This window comes from Mustela nigripes, chromosome 8, assembly GCF_022355385.1.
Source record: "Mustela nigripes isolate SB6536 chromosome 8, MUSNIG.SB6536, whole genome shotgun sequence".
NCBI lineage: Eukaryota > Metazoa > Chordata > Mammalia > Carnivora > Mustelidae > Mustela > Mustela nigripes.
The window spans coordinates 10,146,456-10,164,411 of record NC_081564.1 but is presented as its reverse complement, the minus strand read 5'-3'; the positions used below and the strand labels follow the sequence as shown (position 1 = coordinate 10,164,411).

The 17,956-nt window shown below is 57.6% G+C and overlaps 1 protein-coding gene across 1 annotated transcript; it reads left to right on the top strand.

Moving 5' to 3' along the window:
- The first annotated feature begins 16 nt into the window (after nt 1–16).
- On the top strand, nt 17–17,907 carry DDX54 (DEAD-box helicase 54). The gene is made up of 20 exons (XM_059408478.1): nt 17–235; nt 2,631–2,760; nt 4,426–4,496; nt 4,599–4,787; nt 4,890–4,939; nt 5,981–6,022; nt 6,141–6,236; nt 6,917–7,038; nt 7,155–7,216; nt 7,293–7,424; nt 8,736–8,946; nt 11,141–11,275; nt 12,596–12,826; nt 12,919–12,992; nt 13,551–13,760; nt 14,460–14,602; nt 14,689–14,802; nt 15,344–15,448; nt 15,694–15,809; nt 17,295–17,907. Exons 1-20 carry the CDS (start codon nt 62–64, stop codon nt 17,525–17,527), a joined length of 2,640 nt encoding a protein of 879 aa, XP_059264461.1. The 5' UTR covers nt 17–61; the 3' UTR covers nt 17,528–17,907.
- Nucleotides 17,908–17,956: the final 49 nt, after the last annotated feature.

The following is a 17,956-nucleotide window of genomic DNA, read 5'->3' as shown; positions in this document are numbered from 1 at the left end:
GCACCGTTGGTACTTCCCCGCAGGCCCCGCCCCCTCCCGGGTTCCCTGCACCAGGGCCCGCATGGCGGCCGGCAGGCTCCCGGCGGCCGGACCTCGGTCCCGCACTGCCATGGCCCAGTGGAGGAAAAAGAAGGGGCTGCGGAAGCGCCGAGGCGCGGCCTCCCAAGTCCGCAGCAGCGACTCGGAGGACGGCGAGTTTGAGATCCAGGCGGAAGATGATGCCCGGACCCAGAAGGTAGGAGCGCGGGGCCAGGGCACACTTTGGAGTTCGGGCCCCAGCTCCGCGCATCGCCCCGCGGTCTCAGTTCCCCCAGGTGGGGTGTGAGCACGGCTGAGGGTGGGGAGAGGTCGGCTGCCGGGGGTCGGGGACAGGACCGCCAGCCTGAGCACGTGTCTCCGTGCGGGTCACGCCCCGGCTTCCGACTCTAGAGTGTCTACGTTCAGGGGCTCGGGCCTTCCGGCCTTCCTGGCCGGCTTTTGGCCGCGGCCCCTCATTGGCTACCTCCTGCCCATGGGGCGGGTCCTAGCGCCCTTTGGTCCAATGAAAAGTGCGGGTGCCGCGGCACTGACTTCAAGAGTTTGGGGGATTCTTGCCAGGTTGGATTGAGCGGAGGCCGGGCTCGGTGGCTTGATTCAGTGACGCCCCCAAGCCTCTGGGTAACCAATAGTAAATTAAACTCGCGTTTGCTGACAGCTTGGTATGTGCCAGGCTCCACACTAAGAACTTTCCAAGCTTTATCATTTAATCCTCATACCAGCTCCGGGAGCTAACTGCCGCCATCCTGGTTTCCCAGAGAAGGACCCTAAGGCCTAGAGAGGTTAAGGAACTTGACCAAGGCTACACAGCTTGTGAGCGGAAGAGCCGGTATTCAAACCCCTGGTTCCCGGGGGGAGTGGGGGGGGCGTGCTTTTTCCACTACTGAGTGCCAACCATATGCAAAAGGCGGGTGTGAGCACCAAGGGGACATTATTTCCCACAGCCCTGTGCCCATCCCGTGCCTGGCACAGAGTGGGGATCGGGTAAGTATGAAAGAGTGGGTGTTTAGATGGAGAGAGGGATCTACGTTCCTCTAGGTCAGGGACCAGACTGGATCTTCTTAGGTTTCCCCACCCCAGTGAAGCCAGTGCTTGGCATACAGTAAGTGCTCTAGAAATGTGGAGAGATTGCTAAAGCACAGGAGGGCAAGGTAGCTGGTGCCAAAGAGCCCACCGATATGGTCCAGACGAAGAGCTTTGTCCTGGTGCAGCCCTGTGTTCAAATGTGGCCCAACCTTGGACTGGCCGTGGGACTTTGGAGAGGTTGCTTAACCTCTCTGCGACATCTGCAGAAAGCAGAAGTTTCCACATGCGTACAAGACGGAGGATTGTATGTGTCGCAAAGACTCATGAAAGGATTAAATTACGGTGTTCACTTGTTCTACTTATTCAGTAAATATTGCTGGGGCACCAGTGGGTTCCAGGCACTTTGTTTTCACGTGTCTAGAACAGAAGTTGGCAAACTCTTCCTGTTAAGGACCAGGTGGTAAATATTTTAGGCCTTATGGCACCATATAAAGTCATTGTCTCCTTTGTTTGATGTTTTCACAATCTTTTAAATCTAGGAAATCCATTTTTAGATCACAGACCATACTAGACACGCTGTAACTCTGACCCAGACCGTTGTAGGGGCCCGCAGAGGGTCACAGAGGAGAGAACATAGACTCTGAAGTCAGGGTCCAAATCCCTGCTGGCTGTGAACGTGGGCAGTCACTTCATTGCCCTGTGCCTCAGTTTCCTTCTCCATAAAATGGACAGACTAATAGTGCTTACTTCACAGGGTTGCCGTGAGAATTAAAAGTGGACGAGTTTATACGCATGCTCAGAGCGTCACCGGGCTTAGAGTGAATGCCACGAAAGTTTTAACCCTAGTATGAATTAGTGCTCCGTAAATGTTATTTCTGAGAGGAAGGGGGAACAGCTCTGTGGTCTGAGAAGGCTCCCCAGAGGAGGGGTCGGGGTTGGATATGGCTGTGCTAGGACAGGTGGGTCCTTTCCTGTCTAGGCAGGGAGGAGGCCTGCACAGGGGGAGTAGAGCTGGGAAGAGTGATGGGTCAGAAGGGGGCTCGGGAGAGGGAGACAGGGCAGCGTGGAGGAGTGTAGTCCCGTACGCGGTACGTGTTTGCTTGGCCCTCTAGAGTTTAAATTTTGAGGGCTTTGGATGACAGATCAGGATGAGGACGAGGATGAGACCACCTTTTATATGCTGGGTGCTGTTTTAGGCCTTCTACTTGGTCCTTGTATTCTTAACACCTGCTGTGAGACCCATGCTCCTGTCCGTCATCCCTGTTTCCCAGATACGGAAACAGACTCGGGGAGATGTAGTGTCTCCCCTAAGGTCTCGCAACAGGTAAGTGACAGAGAGACAGAGTCAGGATTGAAACCTAGGCAGTCACTCTGCACAGCCCACTCTCTGCCCCCTGCCCTGCCCTGGCCCAGGCATAGGGGAGCCCTTTAGCAGAGAGGTCACGTGACCCGGCAGAGGCCTCTTCAGCGTGAATGGAGGGGCATCCGCAGCAAGACAGCCCCTCTCCCTGCCCCCAGGGGTCTGCTTGTGCCAGGCGTGATGCTGCCTCTTCCATCCTTCCTCCCAGCTGGCACCTGGCCGACCCCTGCCCACTTTCCCCACCTCGGAATGTGCCTCAGACGTGGAGCCAGACACTCGGGAGATGGTACGCGCCCAGAACAAGAAGAAGAAGAAGTCCGGAGGCTTCCAGTCCATGGGTGGGTGAGCCGGCGTCCGTCCGAGGACTTTGGGGGAGTCGCAGCAGGGGCTCACCCTGCCCTCTGTGCTCTGGTCTCTGATACTGATGTCGGCCCAGCACCGCGGGAGGTGTTGGGTAGACTGAGGTCGGGCCCAGTGTGAGAGGAGATAATGCAGACCCAGGGCAGCGCTGGCCCCAGAACAGGTGAGGCCGTTCGGGGTTTGACTGCAGGACGGGAAAGGGAGGAAAGGGGGAGCAGCATGTGGTATCAGGACACCTAGCTAGCGGGAAATACCGCGAACCCTCTTTCTTCTTCTTCTTCTTTTTAAAGATTTTATTTATTTATTTTTAAGATTTTATTTATTTATTTGACAGACAGAGATTTATTTATTTATTTGACAGACAGAGATCACAAGTAGTCAGAGAGAGGGAAGCGGGTTCCCTGCCGAGCAGAGAGCCCGATGCGGGACTCGATCCCAGGACCCTGGGATCATGACCTGAGCTGAAGGCAGAGGCTTTAACCCACTGAGCCACCCAGGTGCTCTGCTCTTTCTTCTTCTTTACGAATGGCGCAAAGATTTAAATATCACAGCGAATGTTTTCATGATTTTAAAAAGAAGAAGCCCTTTCTAAGTATGATCTGAACATTGTCTGATGTGACTTTTTTCCGTTAGATGTATGTTCACCAAAAAACACTGCAAATGGAGTTAAAATACATGCTGTATCCGGGACGTACTTGCATCCTTGGGGATGGATACAGGATTAACATCTCTAATATACAAAGAGCTTTTACAAATCAATAAGAAAAAGCTACCCTGATAGAAAATTGGGTAAAAAAATGAACAGTCAACTCACAAAAGGAATTTGGACGACGAATTAATATATTAAAACTGCTAAACTTTTACCCACAATTAGAGAAAAAGCAAATAGAAACATCCCCACGTGGCTACTTTTTGCCTTCCTGGATGATAAAGACGAAGCATTGACCCAAACCCAGCTACAATCACAGTGCTTCCTGTCCCTAGGCCTCTCATTGCCCTCCCATTGTCACAAAGCTGAGTCAGGGACAGTCTCAAAAGACCACCTCCTCCCCCAGGCGGGGCCACGTGCCTCATTGGTCAGCACCCGCGCCCGCACCCATTGCAGGCCCTGGCCACTTCCCACTCTTCTCTTTTAGCTATAAAAAAATTTCAAACGTATTAAAAAAATAGGAAACAGTGAGTCTCCCCTTATCCATCGCCAGTGTCTGTCCTGTTTCCTCCAGAACTCCCCGCTTGTCCCCAGCATCCTGGAGGAATCTGACGAGAATGGCAGACGTGCCTTCTCGGTATCCCTGAATACTTCCCACGTGACCTTACCACACCTGCAGCAGGGCCGAGACCCCAGTGGTCTCACGGTGCTGAGTGTGTGTGCAAGTCTGAGGTGTGTGTGCAAGACTGAGGTGTACCACCCCCTCCCCAGGGGGTAGGTGTGTCTCCTGTGTGTGTGCAAGTCTGAGTGTGTGTGCAAGACTGAGGTGTACCACCCCCTCCCCAGGGGGTAGGTGTGTCTCCTGAGGTTTGTTCTGTTGCCTTTCTTTTCTTCTTGCTGTTGATGTTGATGACATGGTCGTCTGCCCTGGTTGGCTTTCTGTCGTGTGATGCAGGGGCCCCCCTCCCCGTGACCATCCCTGTCTCTCTCCCAGGCTTGAGCTACCCAGTGTTCAAGGGCATCATGAAGAAGGGCTACAAAGTGCCAACACCCATCCAGAGGAAGGTACGAGACGGGACGGTTGATGGGGTTTGGGAGGAGGGGATGGCCGACTTGGCCCTCCTGTCCAGCCTCTCGACCCCCGCCCCCCCACCTGCTTCCCTCCAGACCATCCCCATGATCCTGGACGGCAAGGACGTGGTCGCCATGGCCCGGACTGGCAGTGGCAAGACGGCCTGCTTCCTCATCCCCATGTTCGAGCGGCTCAAGACCCGCAGCGCCCAGACGGGGGCCCGTGCCCTTGTCCTCTCGCCCACCCGCGAGCTGGCCCTGCAGACCATGAAGTTCACCAAAGAGGTGTGCTGGGGCCCGGGCCGCTGGGCTGAGCTGGGGCCGGTTTGGGAGGCCGGCACAGGCTGTGTCATCTCTCTCTCTCTCCCTCTCTTTCTCTCCCCTTAGCTCGGCAAGTTCACAGGCCTCAGGACCGCCCTGATCCTGGGCGGGGACAAGTAAGAGCCCCCTTGCTCCGTGCGGTGGGCTGCACCCTGCAAGCGTAGCCCGGGTCTCCAGGGTGCCCGATCCCCTGAGCCTGGGCAGCTTAGGAACGATGGCGGCTTCCCTGCATATCCCAAAAAGAAGGGCAAACGTGCAGTAAAGTAGCACAAGAATTTCCCACGCAACTCCCAGTGGGGGCTCGTGCTCGCGGGGGAGCCCGCGGTGCACAGGGTCGCTCAGCTCTCCCAACTTTCACACCTATGCCTAATTGTGAGCTGTTGCACTGAAATCAGGGAGTGTTTGCAGTCACTCAGATTTGAGAACTGTAGGGTTTCCTGATGGGCTGGTCCCGTGTTTGTGGGTGGCAGACGCCATACCTGTTCTCCAGATGAGCAGACAGCACGTGATGGGCCCGGAGCCGCGGAACCTAGCCTCCTGCCCCGTCTCACAGCTTTTCCCTCACAGGGCGGCCCCTTCCTTGTTCTTCTCTCGGAATGTCCCTGTGACCAGTCACTTTGGATTCTGAGGAGAATGTTTGGTTTTTAAGTGTTCCTTTGCCTGCATGGTATTTAGTTATTTGGGGAGCTCGCTATGATCCGAGATACCTCCCTAGATGAGGCCAGACTCAAAATTCTGGCTCCTTCGGGTGTCCCGAGTGTTCCAGAGAAGGGCCAGAGTTAGGGCCGCGAACCTGGGGGTATAAGAACAAGGACAGGGGTCCAGGCTGCTTGGAACCTTGGGGAGCTGGTGGTTCTGGGGCTAGCTGGTACCTGGTGCTGGAGGCAGAGGCAGGCTTGTGGTGGACCAGAGGGGGGTTGCAGGGAGTACCTGGGCAGAGCCCATCTCCTCGGGGAACTCTTCATGGTATCAGTCCTTCTGCGTGTTTGAACTTGTGTCTTGTCAGCACCTTTGCCCAGAACCTCTGTGATAGCCTTACCCTACCTCAGAGCCTAGGGGCAGGGTATGGGCCTCCCGTGGCCACCTGGAGAGGGAGAGGGTTTAAAGCAGCTGTTGTGTCAAGCTGACACCTCCTCTCCCCCCACCCCCCGCCCCAGGATGGAAGACCAGTTTGCTGCCCTGCACGAAAATCCCGACATGTGAGTTTGGGTTGAGGACGGCAGTCTGGGGTCTCTTCCCTGATAGCCAACTGCTGGGGAGTGCGAGGAAGGGTCTGCTGGGAGCCGCGGCTGACCTGACCTGCCCACCCCCTTCCAGAATCATTGCTACCCCAGGGCGCTTGGTACACGTGGCTGTGGAGATGAACTTGAAGCTGCAGAGCATAGAGTATGTGGTGTTCGATGAGGCAGACAGGTAAGACCACATGCACTGCCCCACACACGTGTGCCAGGGTTTACCCCGAGGCCTGGAGGAAGGGCTTGGCCGGAAGAGACCAGCGTGGCTGCACTCGAAACAGTTTACCCCCACCGTGGGCCACAGACCCGAGGAACCACCAGGACTGAAGGCTGCCTGCACCCAAACTTTTTATTTTGTGTTTGTATGTTGTATTTCATTTTAGGCCTATGGGAGGAAACAGTAAAACAACAAACACATGATTTTGTAGAAATACAAAGTAGCACAAAGCTGGGAGCAGGCTGGAGCCAGACAGTGGGATCATAACCCAGCTCTGAACTTGGACACATCTGAGGGTCGGTGCCTGTCGGTGGGCTCCGGACAGGGGATCCACGAGCCCACACTGGCAGGTACTGGGAGAGTCCGCGCTTGGAAAGCATCCAAACCATGCCTGACGCAGAGGGAGGGCCGCTAGCATTGGCCTCGGAGCTGCGTAACTGAGAACAGACGAGGTTTTTAGGTGGTCACTGCCAGGGATCAGGTGGTCACGCAGAGAAAATGTGAGCTAGAGAGTGAGGTAAAGAGTCATATGGGGCACACACCAGTGCACATGGCAGAGAGCGCGTCCGGGGCAAGGGCGACAGGTTTGGGACTCGCTGGAATGGGAGCCCCTCACCCAATCCCTGTCCTCTGTCCCCCAGGCTTTTTGAGATGGGCTTTGCCGAGCAGCTGCAGGAAATCATCGGCCGCCTCCCCGGGGGCCACCAGACTGTTCTGTTCTCTGCCACGCTGCCCAAACTGCTGGTGGAGTTCGCCCGGGCGGGTGAGTGAGCCGGGGTGGTGGTGGTGCTGGGGCCACCACTGCTCAGGGGTCTGGGGGCTCGTCCTCCTGTCCCTACCCACCAGCCACCCCCAACACCCTCCCTGTGCCACCCGCAGGCCTCACGGAGCCTGTGCTCATCCGGCTCGATGTGGACACCAAACTCAACGAGCAGCTTAAGGTGAGGCTCCACCCGGGCCCCTTCTGGCGCCTGCAGCCGAGACCCTGTGAGCCCACCTTGGCCCCTCTCCCCGCAGACCTCCTTCTTCCTTGTGCGCGAGGACACCAAGGCTGCTGTGCTGCTCCACCTGCTGCGCACCGTGGTGCGGCCCCAGGACCAGACGGTGGTGTTTGTGGCCACGAAGCACCACACCGAGTACCTCAGTGAGGTAGGCGGTTGGGGAAACCAACACTGGGCCACCCTCCTGGGGACCACCACCACCTCCATGGCTAGCTTGGAGCTGCAGTTCTGGGTGAGGCCACCAGAGGGCAGCACCAGAGCAGGTCACTGGCCTGGCCAGGGCCGGTCCTCTTTTATTCTTTAACTTTTTATCATAAAGATTTCCAGGGGCACCTGGGTGGCTCAGTCAGCTATGCATCTGCCTTTGGCTCAGGTCATGATGCCCGGGTCCTGGGTTCGAGCCTTACAGTGGGCTCCCTGCTCAGCGAGGAGCCTGCTTCTCCCTCTCCCTCTGACTGTCCCCCTGCTCTCTGTCTGGCTCTCTCGTGTGTGCATTCTCTGTCTCTCTCTCTCTCTCAAATAAATAATAAAATCCTTAAAAAAAAAAGAAAAAAAGAATTCCAAACACATATTAACGTCAGCAAATAGCATCACGAACTGCCAAGTACTCAGTGATCGACTCATGCTTTGTCTTGATACCTCTGACACTCTCCTACATCCGAGTTACTTTGAAGACTCTTCCCTGCCCCAAACCTGCCATTTTCTGTAGATTTTCAGTGTCCCGTGTAATTCACGTTCTAAAACGGAAGCGTCCCCTGCGAACTGGAAGCTGGGTAAAGTGTTCTGAGCTTCCGGCAGCAGCGTGGTGGAGTTTTTCCATACCTGTGCACTTGGGACCCTCGGCATGGGGCCGTCCGGGTGCCCCAGAGGCTGCCTGGGCCCCTTGCCAGTCGTTGCCACTCCCTCGGGGCAGCCACCCCTGAGGTCTGTTATCTGAGGACACGGTTCACTGGGTTTCACATGGTTGTTGTGCATTTAACGGTGCTTTCTTTGTGCAGCTGCTGGTATCACTGATGAATAAAACCAAAATAGTAGTTTTTAATGAACAGTTGACACTGTCACGGAACTTCTTGTGTCCCAGGCCCTGTGCTCGGCCCCTGTATGGGTGTTAACTCATTTAATCCCCGTCACAAAGCCACAAAGAAGGAACTGTCGGTCTCCCCCATTCTACAGATGAGGAAAGCAAAGGCACAGAGAGGTTAGGGAACTTGCTCAAGGTCACACAGCTTGTTAGTGGCGGAGGCAGGATGAGGTTGGAGTCCTGGGCTGGCACTTCCCTCCGGGAGACCTCCGCCCGTGTCCGCAGCTGCCCCGCAGAGCTGGGATTCCGACCAGAGGTTCCTGCCCCCCCGGAGCCCAGGGTCTTCCCGTCCTCACAGCCCCGCAGAGGCTTGGCTCCCCCGCCGCCTCCTGCAACCCTCTCAGCCGTTTCCCTCCCTCTTGTCTTCACTCTGAGCAGCTGCTGACAACACAGGGGGTGAGCTGTGCCCACATCTATAGCGCCCTGGACCCGACGGCCCGCAAGATCAACCTGGCCAAGTTCACCCACGGCAAGTGCTCCACCCTCATCGTGACAGACCTGGCGGCCCGCGGCCTGGACATCCCGCTGCTGGACAACGTCGTCAACTACAGCTTCCCTGCCAAGGGCAAGCTCTTCCTGCACCGCGTGGGTGAGGAGCCCGGGACCGGGCCTGGCCCAGGGTGGGAGCTGAGCGTGCAGGGCCGGCGCTCCGGGGAGAGACCTGGAGGCCTGGGGAAGGGTCCACCAAGTTCGCGGCTCAGGGATGTGGCCCAGGCCTTCCCACAGCTCGGAGCAGCTCTGGAGGCCCCGTTCTGGGTTCTCTCTCCCTGTCCTGGGGCCCGATGGCATACTGCTCAGCCCCCTCCTCCTCACAGTCCTCTCCCGAAACTCTGTCATTTTAGTTCCTCTCCTTTAAACCTTTGCAAGGCTGAACTCTGCCTCCTGTTCACCCAGCCAGACGGCAGGGAGCTCCTGACTTTCTCGAGTCCGCACGCGGGGCCCACCTTCCTCTCTGCCCTCCCAGGCCAAGTACTCTATAATTTTTCGGGGATAAAAGTAAGGCAGCCACATAGTCGGAAAAGTGGGGAATGAGCCAAAGCACATAGAAGGCGGTAAGCCACGCGCCTGTCACCGGCGATGTGACAGCGATTGGTGCCCGCCCAGCGCGCCTGTTGGGCCCAGGTGTGAGCATTTTACTGGCTCTTTCCATCTTCACAACCATCCTGGGTAGCCGGTGCCAGCAGCATAGCCCCGTTTTACAGACAGAGAAACTGAGGCCAGAGAGGTTCATAACTGGCCAGGGGTCATGCAGATAGCAAAGTGGGGCAGCTGGGGTTGGAACCCCCCTTCATTGTCCCTCCTTACCTCCCTGCTGGCACGGCTGTCATTCTAGTGGGTCTCTTGTCACTGCTGCCTTTTGAACCACCATTCTATTCTCTTTGCTTTTTTTTTTAACTCAGAACTGTGCGTGCTTCATTTGTAAACACAAATAAGTTAAATGCACGTCCGTGAGAAAAGAATCGGGAGGGCAGGTTCCGTATGATTGAACATCGTTGAATAAGTAAATTTGGACTCCCCGTGCTGGGCCCCGGGGGAATTGCTTCCACCTTCAGTCGGGGCGTGTGGGAGGCCTCCGTCTGGGCCCCGGACTGCAGGTCTGGAGGCCTTGGCTCCCTGTTGGTTCCTGCTCGCTGTGTCCATGGCCCTGGGGAGAGCTGGCTTGCAGGTTCCTTGAGGGGCACAGAACCCCCACAAAGGGAGTTCCTCATGTGCTCTGTGACCCGCAGTGTTAGTCAGACCACCCCAAATGAATCTTGCAAACCTGGTGACACTTTGTTTTTGCGAGATGCAGAAATAAGCCAAAGGTAGCGTTACACTTGGATTCACTTAACACAGAATTAGAATCACACTGGACATTCTTTCCTGTCATTTTTTTCTTGCATCAGTGTGTGTCGTTCATGTTTTCTGTTCACCATGAAACATCACTCTTTGACGGGTTGGCATATCTGTAAAGGGCCAGATAGGAAATGCTTTAAGCTTCAAAGGCATATAATCTCCCTGATTTCTGCCATTATAGCTTGAATGCAGCCTTAGAAAATATGTAAATGAAGGAGCGTGGCTGAGTGCCTATAAAACTTTATGGACACAAACAGGTCGGGGGCCAGCTCTGGTCACTGGCCACAGTTTGCCGGCCCGTTTCCTCACCTGTGTAATTCGCACCATGTGATCATCAGCTAAGCCGTTTAGCCCAGCCTCTGTCAAGTCTTTTTTTTTTTTTTTTTTTTAAGATTGTATTTATTTATTTGATAGAGACACAGCGAGAGAGGGAACACAAGCAGGAGAAGTAGGAGAAGCAGGCTTTCCACGAACAGGAAGCCCAATGTGGGACTTGATCCCAGGACCCCGGGATCACGACCTGGGCCAAGGCAGATGCTTAACATCTGAGCCACCCAGGTGCCCCTCTGTCAAGTCTTGACGTGGTTTCCGACTTGGGCTTGTTGCAGGCAGAGCTGCTGTAGACATTATTGAATGTGCACCTTTGGATCCTTGGTTATCTCCTCTGGGAAAATCTCCCAAACAGGGATGCCAAAGACTTTTGATATTGATAATGAGCACATGTGGCCTCATCTTTATTCCTGCCGACTTCCCAGAGCACTGTGTGGGCTCACACTCATGTGCAGGGAACCCTAGTGACCATTGCTGCCCCTTCTCAAAGTCGAGGACAGCAGCTCAGTGAGGTGTGGCCTTGGCCTGACCCGTGCCCTTGGAGTCGGGCCAGCTGGACTCATGCTGGGCTGTAGGGCCCTTTGTCTTTGCTTCAGCTTGACCTTTTTTCCCCACAGGCCGCGTGGCCCGGGCTGGCCGAAGCGGCACGGCCTACTCCTTGGTGGCCCCAGATGAGGTCCCCTATCTGCTGGACCTGCACCTGTTCCTCGGCCGCGCCCTTACCCCTGCCCGCCCCCATGAGGGGTCCTCAGGTGAGTGGAGGCCAGGGGATTGGGGCAGGAGGTCCCTGGGGGTCCGCTGCAGAGCCCACGGTGTAGGCGGGGAGAGGCTGTACTGGCTCTGGGTGGAGGCAGTCCTGGATTGGATCCCAGGGCAAAAGCCCTATATTTTAAACTCAGAATTTCACATAAAAATCCGGATTTCTGATGTCTCTTGGAAAGCAGCTGGGTCTGACTGCCGAGTCTACCTTTCCCTGAGGTTGTTGTACGGGCCATCTGGGCCGTGCGCCCTGGATAGAAGGGCCTCCAGGCCCACTGCACGCCCACCTTCCTTGCTTTTTTGTCTGCCTGGCCCCTGTGGGCATCTGTTTGACACCCTGCCCTTGACTGTGTTTCTGGGACAGCCCAGGCAGGCAGAGGGAGACTGAAGTTCTCAGAACTTTCCCAGAGTCTCTGGGGTGGGACTGAATGGGGCGGGTGACGGGGATCATGGTAGCCTCCTCCTGCGGTTCTACTGTGTGTCAGGCCCTTAGTGCACCTTGTCTCCTGTGTCTATCTGAGAACACAAGAGGGTTGCTTTATAGGTGAGGCCAGGCCACTAGTCCCGTATTGCTTATTACTCAGCAGGGAGTTGGGAGCCCAGATTCAGGAAGCTGGGTGTAAATGGAGCCCGTGCACGGGGCACTCTGTGCCTTCTCTGAGCACCCCATGTGCCACATCCGGGTTCCAAAGCGCCAGGAGCACCTGCAGCTCAGCCCTTTGTCCAAATGCAGATTCTGGAGCCCTTGGCAGACCTCCTGGGTCGACACTAATTAGTGGGGGTGTGAGGGGCAGAGAGAGGGAAGGAGCCCCCACAACAGTGTCCCAGCAGAAGCCAGGCATTGGGTAGACATCTGTCGGGGGCGGCCATCCTGCACCTGCCCCAGAGCTAGCCAGCGTGGGTGGCCCGGCTCTCGAGCCAGTGCGGGGGCCGAGTCCGGACAGCACTCTGGCACGCTGCTGGGCAGGACTAAACCTCTGCTGAGCCTCATGTCCTCTTCTGTAGTGTGGGGCTGTCCGGCGGTCTCGTGGGAGAGTCAGTGGAAAGAGCAAGCTGGTGAATGGCTTGGGCTCTGCAGGTCGTACAACCTACAGCAGCTCCTCCAAGTCTGGCAAAGACAGAACACAGCTAGAGGGGTTCTTCCCAAAAACAGGCAGCCACTGTGGACACATGGTTGAACTCTTTCAGCTGGCCGGCCAGAACCGCGGCTCCATCCCTGGGGACGATGTGATTTGGGGCCAGGGCGGGGAGGGACGGCTGCAGGCAGGGGCCGGGCCGCAAGGCCTCCGACAGGCTCCGTGTGTGGCTGGCAGGCGCGGGCAGTGTGGACGGCGTGCTGGGTCGGGTGCCGCAGAGCGTGGTAGACGACGAGGAGAGCAGCCTACGGGGCACCCTGGCGGCGTCGCTGGAGCTGCGGGGCCTGGGCCGGGTGGCCGACAACGCCCAGCAGCAGTACGTGCGCTCCCGGCCCGCGGCCTCGCCCGAGTCCATCAAGAGGGCGAAGGAGCTGGACCTCGCGGGGCTGGGCCTGCATCCCCTCTTCAGTGAGTCCCCGCGTGGGGGGTTTGGGACAGTGCGTTGCGGGTGGGCCCCGCGGAGCCTCCCCAGCCTCATGCCGCCTCCCCGTCCCCACCAGGCTCGCGCTTCGAGGAGAGGGAGCTGCAGCGGCTGAAGCTGGTGGACAGCATCAGGAACTACCGCTCACGGGCGGTGAGTAAGGGCGTGGGAGAGCCCACGGGGGCCGGCGTCCCGGAGGCTGCTATGGAGCCAGGACTGTGGCCAAGCTCCTGACCCCAAGCCAGACCCCAGTGGGGCTTCTCCTCTGAGCTTGTGGCTCTGCCCCCCTCAGCATCTCTAGACATGCCCCTTGTTCTGGAACTGTCCCTGCTAGTCTGCAGTGGGTACCCTGTGTGGTAGCCATTTCCTGCCACTTCCGGAGGGGGGTGACATGTGTTGGGCCTGTCAGTGGCCTCCAGCTGGCTTTTAGTCATCTTTCCTGCCCTCTTGACTCACACTGGGCACCCCACCAGGGTGCCAGGTAAACCAGGTTCAAAATGCCACTCTCACTTGTCCCAGCTGTGTGACCTCGGGTTGGTGACTTGCCTTCTCTGGGCCTCCTTTCTAATGGGGAAATGCAGGTAACCAGAGTACCAACCTCACAGAGTTGGAAGGACCTGGGGAGGAATGCCGCAGAGAGCCCACCAGGCTGCTGAGGGCAGTTCTGGGTAGGAGGCCACTGGGGGAAGAACTGGTGTGTTCCCTCTGCAGACCATCTTTGAGATCAACGCCTCCAGCCGGGACCCGAGCAGCCAGGTGATGCGTGCCAAGCGGCAAAAGGACCGCAAGGCCATCTCCAGCTTCCAGCAGGGGCTGCAGGGGCGGCAGGAGGACACAGCTGGCCCAGCCCCCAGCTGCCCGGCATCCCAGGAAGAGAAGCCCGAGGAGGAGGAAGAAGAGGCAGCAGGAGAGAGTGTGGAGGTACTGCTCCCACCTCTAACCGCCCCCTGCCCCCGGCCCAGCCTCTACCCCCAGGCCCAGTCTCTGAGGTCTACCAGGACGTTCCTCTCGTATTTGATTTGCACCGAGGGCTCAGTAGCCAAAACATACAGGTTAAAACTTCCTGTACTAGTCCATAGTATACAGAGTAAGGCCAGGCCCAGAGAGGGGCAGGGCCTTGCCTTGGTCACACAGCCTGAGGGACCAGCCTGGGGCTGGAAAGGGGTCTTGCCCCAGCTGGCCCCCAGCTTCCTCCTCTTATACCCGGCCGGCTCTTCTGGTGCCGAGGTCATCCTACAGTGCAGACCAGGAAACAGGGCACAGATAGAAGTACCAGACTTTTATTTTTATTTATTTGTTTTCTTTTAAAGATTTTATTTATTTGTTTAACAGAGAGAGAGAGAGACAACAAGAGAGGGAACACAACCAGGGGAAGTGGGAGAGGGAGAAGCAGGCTTCCCACTGAGCAGGGAGCCCGATGGGGCGCTCTATCCCAGGAACCCGGGATCACGACCCAAGCTGAAGGCAGACACTTAATGACGGAACCATCCAGGCACCCGGAAGTATCAAAGTTTTAAAGTCCCGGAAGCTGCTGGCCCTTCACTCTAGCCGGATTGGCGGGTGAAAGGCCAGTGGCTTCCCCGGGGGGCTGCAGGTGTGACACTGGTGTCCATCTGCCAGGATGTCTTCACGGAGGTCATGGGCCGGAAGCGGCCACAGCCGGGACCTGACCGGGGAGCCAAGAGGCGGAGGGAGGAGGCCCGGCATCGGGACCAGGAGTTCTACGTCCCCTACCGGCCCAAGGACTTCGATAGTGAGCGGGGGTGAGTGGCTTGTCCTGGGGTCAGGCAGATGGGGTCTGATGGGCCCCCCACTGACTCTGTGGCATGTCCCCGCCCTTTGCCTGCAGCCTGAGCATTGGTGGGGATGGGGGCGCATTTGAGCAGCAGGTGGCTGGCGCTGTCCTGGACCTGATGGGGGACGAAGCCCAGAACCTGACCAGAGGCCGGCAGCAGCTGAAGTGGTGAGCCAGCAATAGAGTTAGCGAGCACACGCCCCCTGTGGTCCCACACAGGAGGCAGGTGGGTTCCCATTTGCTCCCCCAGAGCAGGAAAGATCACCCCCACACCACAGCCTGTGCCCCTGATTTGATTGTACACAACAGGGATCTGGGTCCATCTGTCCTTCCTGCCGGCTCGTCTTTCTCGACAGAGCTCATGACCCATCTCTCCCATTTGGACTCTGGTTCGAGAGAAATGGCGTGACTCAACCCAGGGTCACCAAGCCAGGAGGTGGCAGAGTAGGATTGGTACCTCATTGGGCCCCTAACCCTGATCCAGGGACCCCAATTCCCAGTGACCCCCCCACACCATCTTTTGAGACCTGGGCTGCTAGGAAAAGGTGAGGAGGGGCAGGGAATGGGCCTTAATTGAGCACTTGCTGTATGCTGGACATGGGCCAGCCGCCTCCCTTGTGCGGGTGGGGAAGAAACAGGCGCCAAAGGAAAGTAGGCTGCGCCAGGCCACCTCCTTCCACATCAGCGCTCCCAACTCCATCTCCCGCAGGGACCGGAAGAAGAAGCGCTTTGTGGGACAGTCAGGACAGGAGGACAAGAAAAAGATCAAGACAGAGAGCGGCCGCTACATCAGCAGCTCCTATAAACGGGACCTGTATCCGGAGGGGCGGGGCCGGGGGGCGGGACAAGCAGCCCCTAGAGGCGGGCACGGGTTGAGGGAGGGAACAGGGGAGCCTCTCTCATTGGGTACTCTGGATGTGGGGGCGTGGCTGAGCAGCTGTTGCCCCGCCCCCAGAGGTGGGACGGTATCTGCTGGAGGGGGTGCAGGACCTACTTCCCGCCCAGGGGTATCTAGGGCATCATGGTCCCGCACGTAGTCTCCTTAACTCGGCTCCCCAGCTACCAGAAGTGGAAACAGAAACAGAAAATCGATGATCGGGACTCAGAAGACGAAGGAACGTCCCAGCAGCGAGGCCCAGAGCGAAGAGGTGGGAAGCGCGGAAGAGGCCAACAAGGTAGGATGGTCCTCAGAGCAGGTTGGCAAGTGTCCATTGGATCATCCCGGCCTTGGTTCTCTCTGTGAGGCTGAGTGGGATGTGAACGGGCTCTGTCCGCTCCCCTCAGCGTCTGTCCTCTCTGGTTAGGTCTCTTACATTTCTTCTTCTGTCTCTGTCTCGGGTTTTCTCAGAAGCTTCCTCTCTGCCACTCTCTCTGTCTCTCTCTCTTGCTGGGTCCCTGTTCCTCTCTTCCTCTCTCTGACTGGGCATCCCTGCTCCTGCTCCTCTCGGCTGCTTTCTCCTCCTTCTGTCTTTGTTTCCTTTTCTTCCCATCTCAGACTTTCTGTCTCCATCTGTCTCCCTCGTCGTTTCATTTTTTGTTGCCTTTCTTCCTCTGTCTCGGTCTTTCTCTCTCCTTTCTGTCTTCATCTCTCCCTCATCATATCTCTCCCTCTCTCTGCACAGGCATCTCTGTCTTTGGTCTCTCCTTCCCTGTCTCTCTGTGCTCTCTTTTCCCTCTTGGTGTCTCTGTCTGTCTCCATCTCTCTATGCCTCTGTGAACGTGCCCCTGCCTCCCCTGGGCCCCTCACCCCTCACCCCTCACGGCTCGGCTCCCGGTGTTAGCCGCTGCTCTGGGTCTGCCTGTGGGCTTCAGGAAGGAACAGCCATTCTCCCTCTGTGCTTTGTCCTCCTTGGGGGTGATGGGTCCCTGTCAGGCACCCCGGCCCCTGTGGAGACATCTGGGGTCGCCGTAATGATCATCTGTGTGGAAGCCCTGAAAAGGTCACTCTTACAGGTGGGGAGGAGCCAGACAGGGAGAGGGAACATGGTAGAGCAGGGGAGCCTAGGGTTTAGTGGGGAGCCAGGGAGGCAGGAGTGGGGGGAGGTGCCCTTCTAGATCCCTGGGAGAGCAGGCTGAGGTGGGGCCATGATGTCTACTGCTGCTGCTGTGTGACCTGGGGCCCAGCCCTTCCCCTCTCTGGCCTTCTCTGCCCTCTCTCCTGCCCAAGGAAGTTAAGCTAACGGCCGAGAGCATGCGGTCTGTGGAAATAGGGATTGGAGTCTGTCTCAGTGCTGGGCCGCGGTGCCCAGCATAGGGCTCATGCTCAGTAAATCTCCATCGAGTGGTCTGTAATCATGATAGTGCACTTGGGAGGCCCTTACTGTGGGCTGGCTCCCGTCCCCCGCACTTTACACACCTCCTCCTCAACCGATTCCTCGTTGGGACCCATGAGTCCCATAATTCACAGCGGGGAACGGAGGCTCAGAGTCTGAGAGGTCACGGCTGGGATTTGGACCCCAGAGGTGTGGGCTCAAGGGTCCATGCTGTTGACCACGGCAGCAGACTATGGAAGCTTTATTGAGCACCTACAGTGAGCCAGACCCTGGGGCCACACCAGTGAACCCAGAATGGGTGGGAGTGGGGGAGAAGGTCTGGAGGCTTCCGGGAAGAGGAGGCCCTAGGAGTAGACCGGAAGGCTGAGCTCCCTGAATTCCCAACAGGTGCATCCCAGCCCTGCAGCCCGGGCACTCCCGCAGGCCGCGTGCGCTCAGAGCTCAAGACCAAGCAGCAGATCCTGAAGCAGCGGCGCCGGGCGGAGAAGTTGCGCTTCCTGCAGCGAGGGGGCCTGAAGCAGCTGTCTGCCCGCAACCGGCGCCGAGCCCAGGAGCTGCAGAGGGGTGCCTTTGGCCGGGGTACCCACACCAAGAAGGGCAAGATGAGGAAGAAGATGTAAGGCAGTTGACCCTGCACCATGGCTCCTCGCGTGCTGCAGGGGTGGACGTCAGTAGATGTTCCCGAGTGCCACCATGTGCCTGGCCCTGGGCCAGCCGCTGGCGGAGCTCCCTGCAGGAGAGGGGTGCTGTCAGGCCACCCGGGGCCGCGGCCGCCTCTGCCCAAGGTGGAACCATTCACACTCGGTCTTCAAGGATGCACGGGGCGTTGCCAGCCGCGTCAGGGCGGCCAAAATCCAAGTTGACCACTCAGCTGCTGCTGCTTCCATGTGTTCTGGGTGGTTCCCGAGTTCAGAGGTGGTGGCCACATGGGGCGAAGCCCTGAGTGCCTAAGGCCTGGTGATGTATTTTTAATGTAATAAACCTTTATTAAGCATCTCGAGCGGACTGGGAGTGCAGTCTACCATGGAGCCGGAAGGGGTGGACCCAGC

Bases quoted from the DNA above. Each gene is read 5' to 3' on its own strand.
- DDX54 (XM_059408478.1), top strand. From the start codon at position 62: ATGGCGGCCGGCAGGCTCCCGGCGGCCGGACCTCGGTCCCGCACTGCC. The intron at 4,497-4,598 runs GTACGAGACGGG...GCTTCCCTCCAG, and splicing joins CAACACCCATCCAGAGGAAG to ACCATCCCCATGATCCTGGA. The intron at 11,276-12,595 runs GTGAGTGGAGGC...TGTGGCTGGCAG, and splicing joins CCCCCATGAGGGGTCCTCAG to GCGCGGGCAGTGTGGACGGC.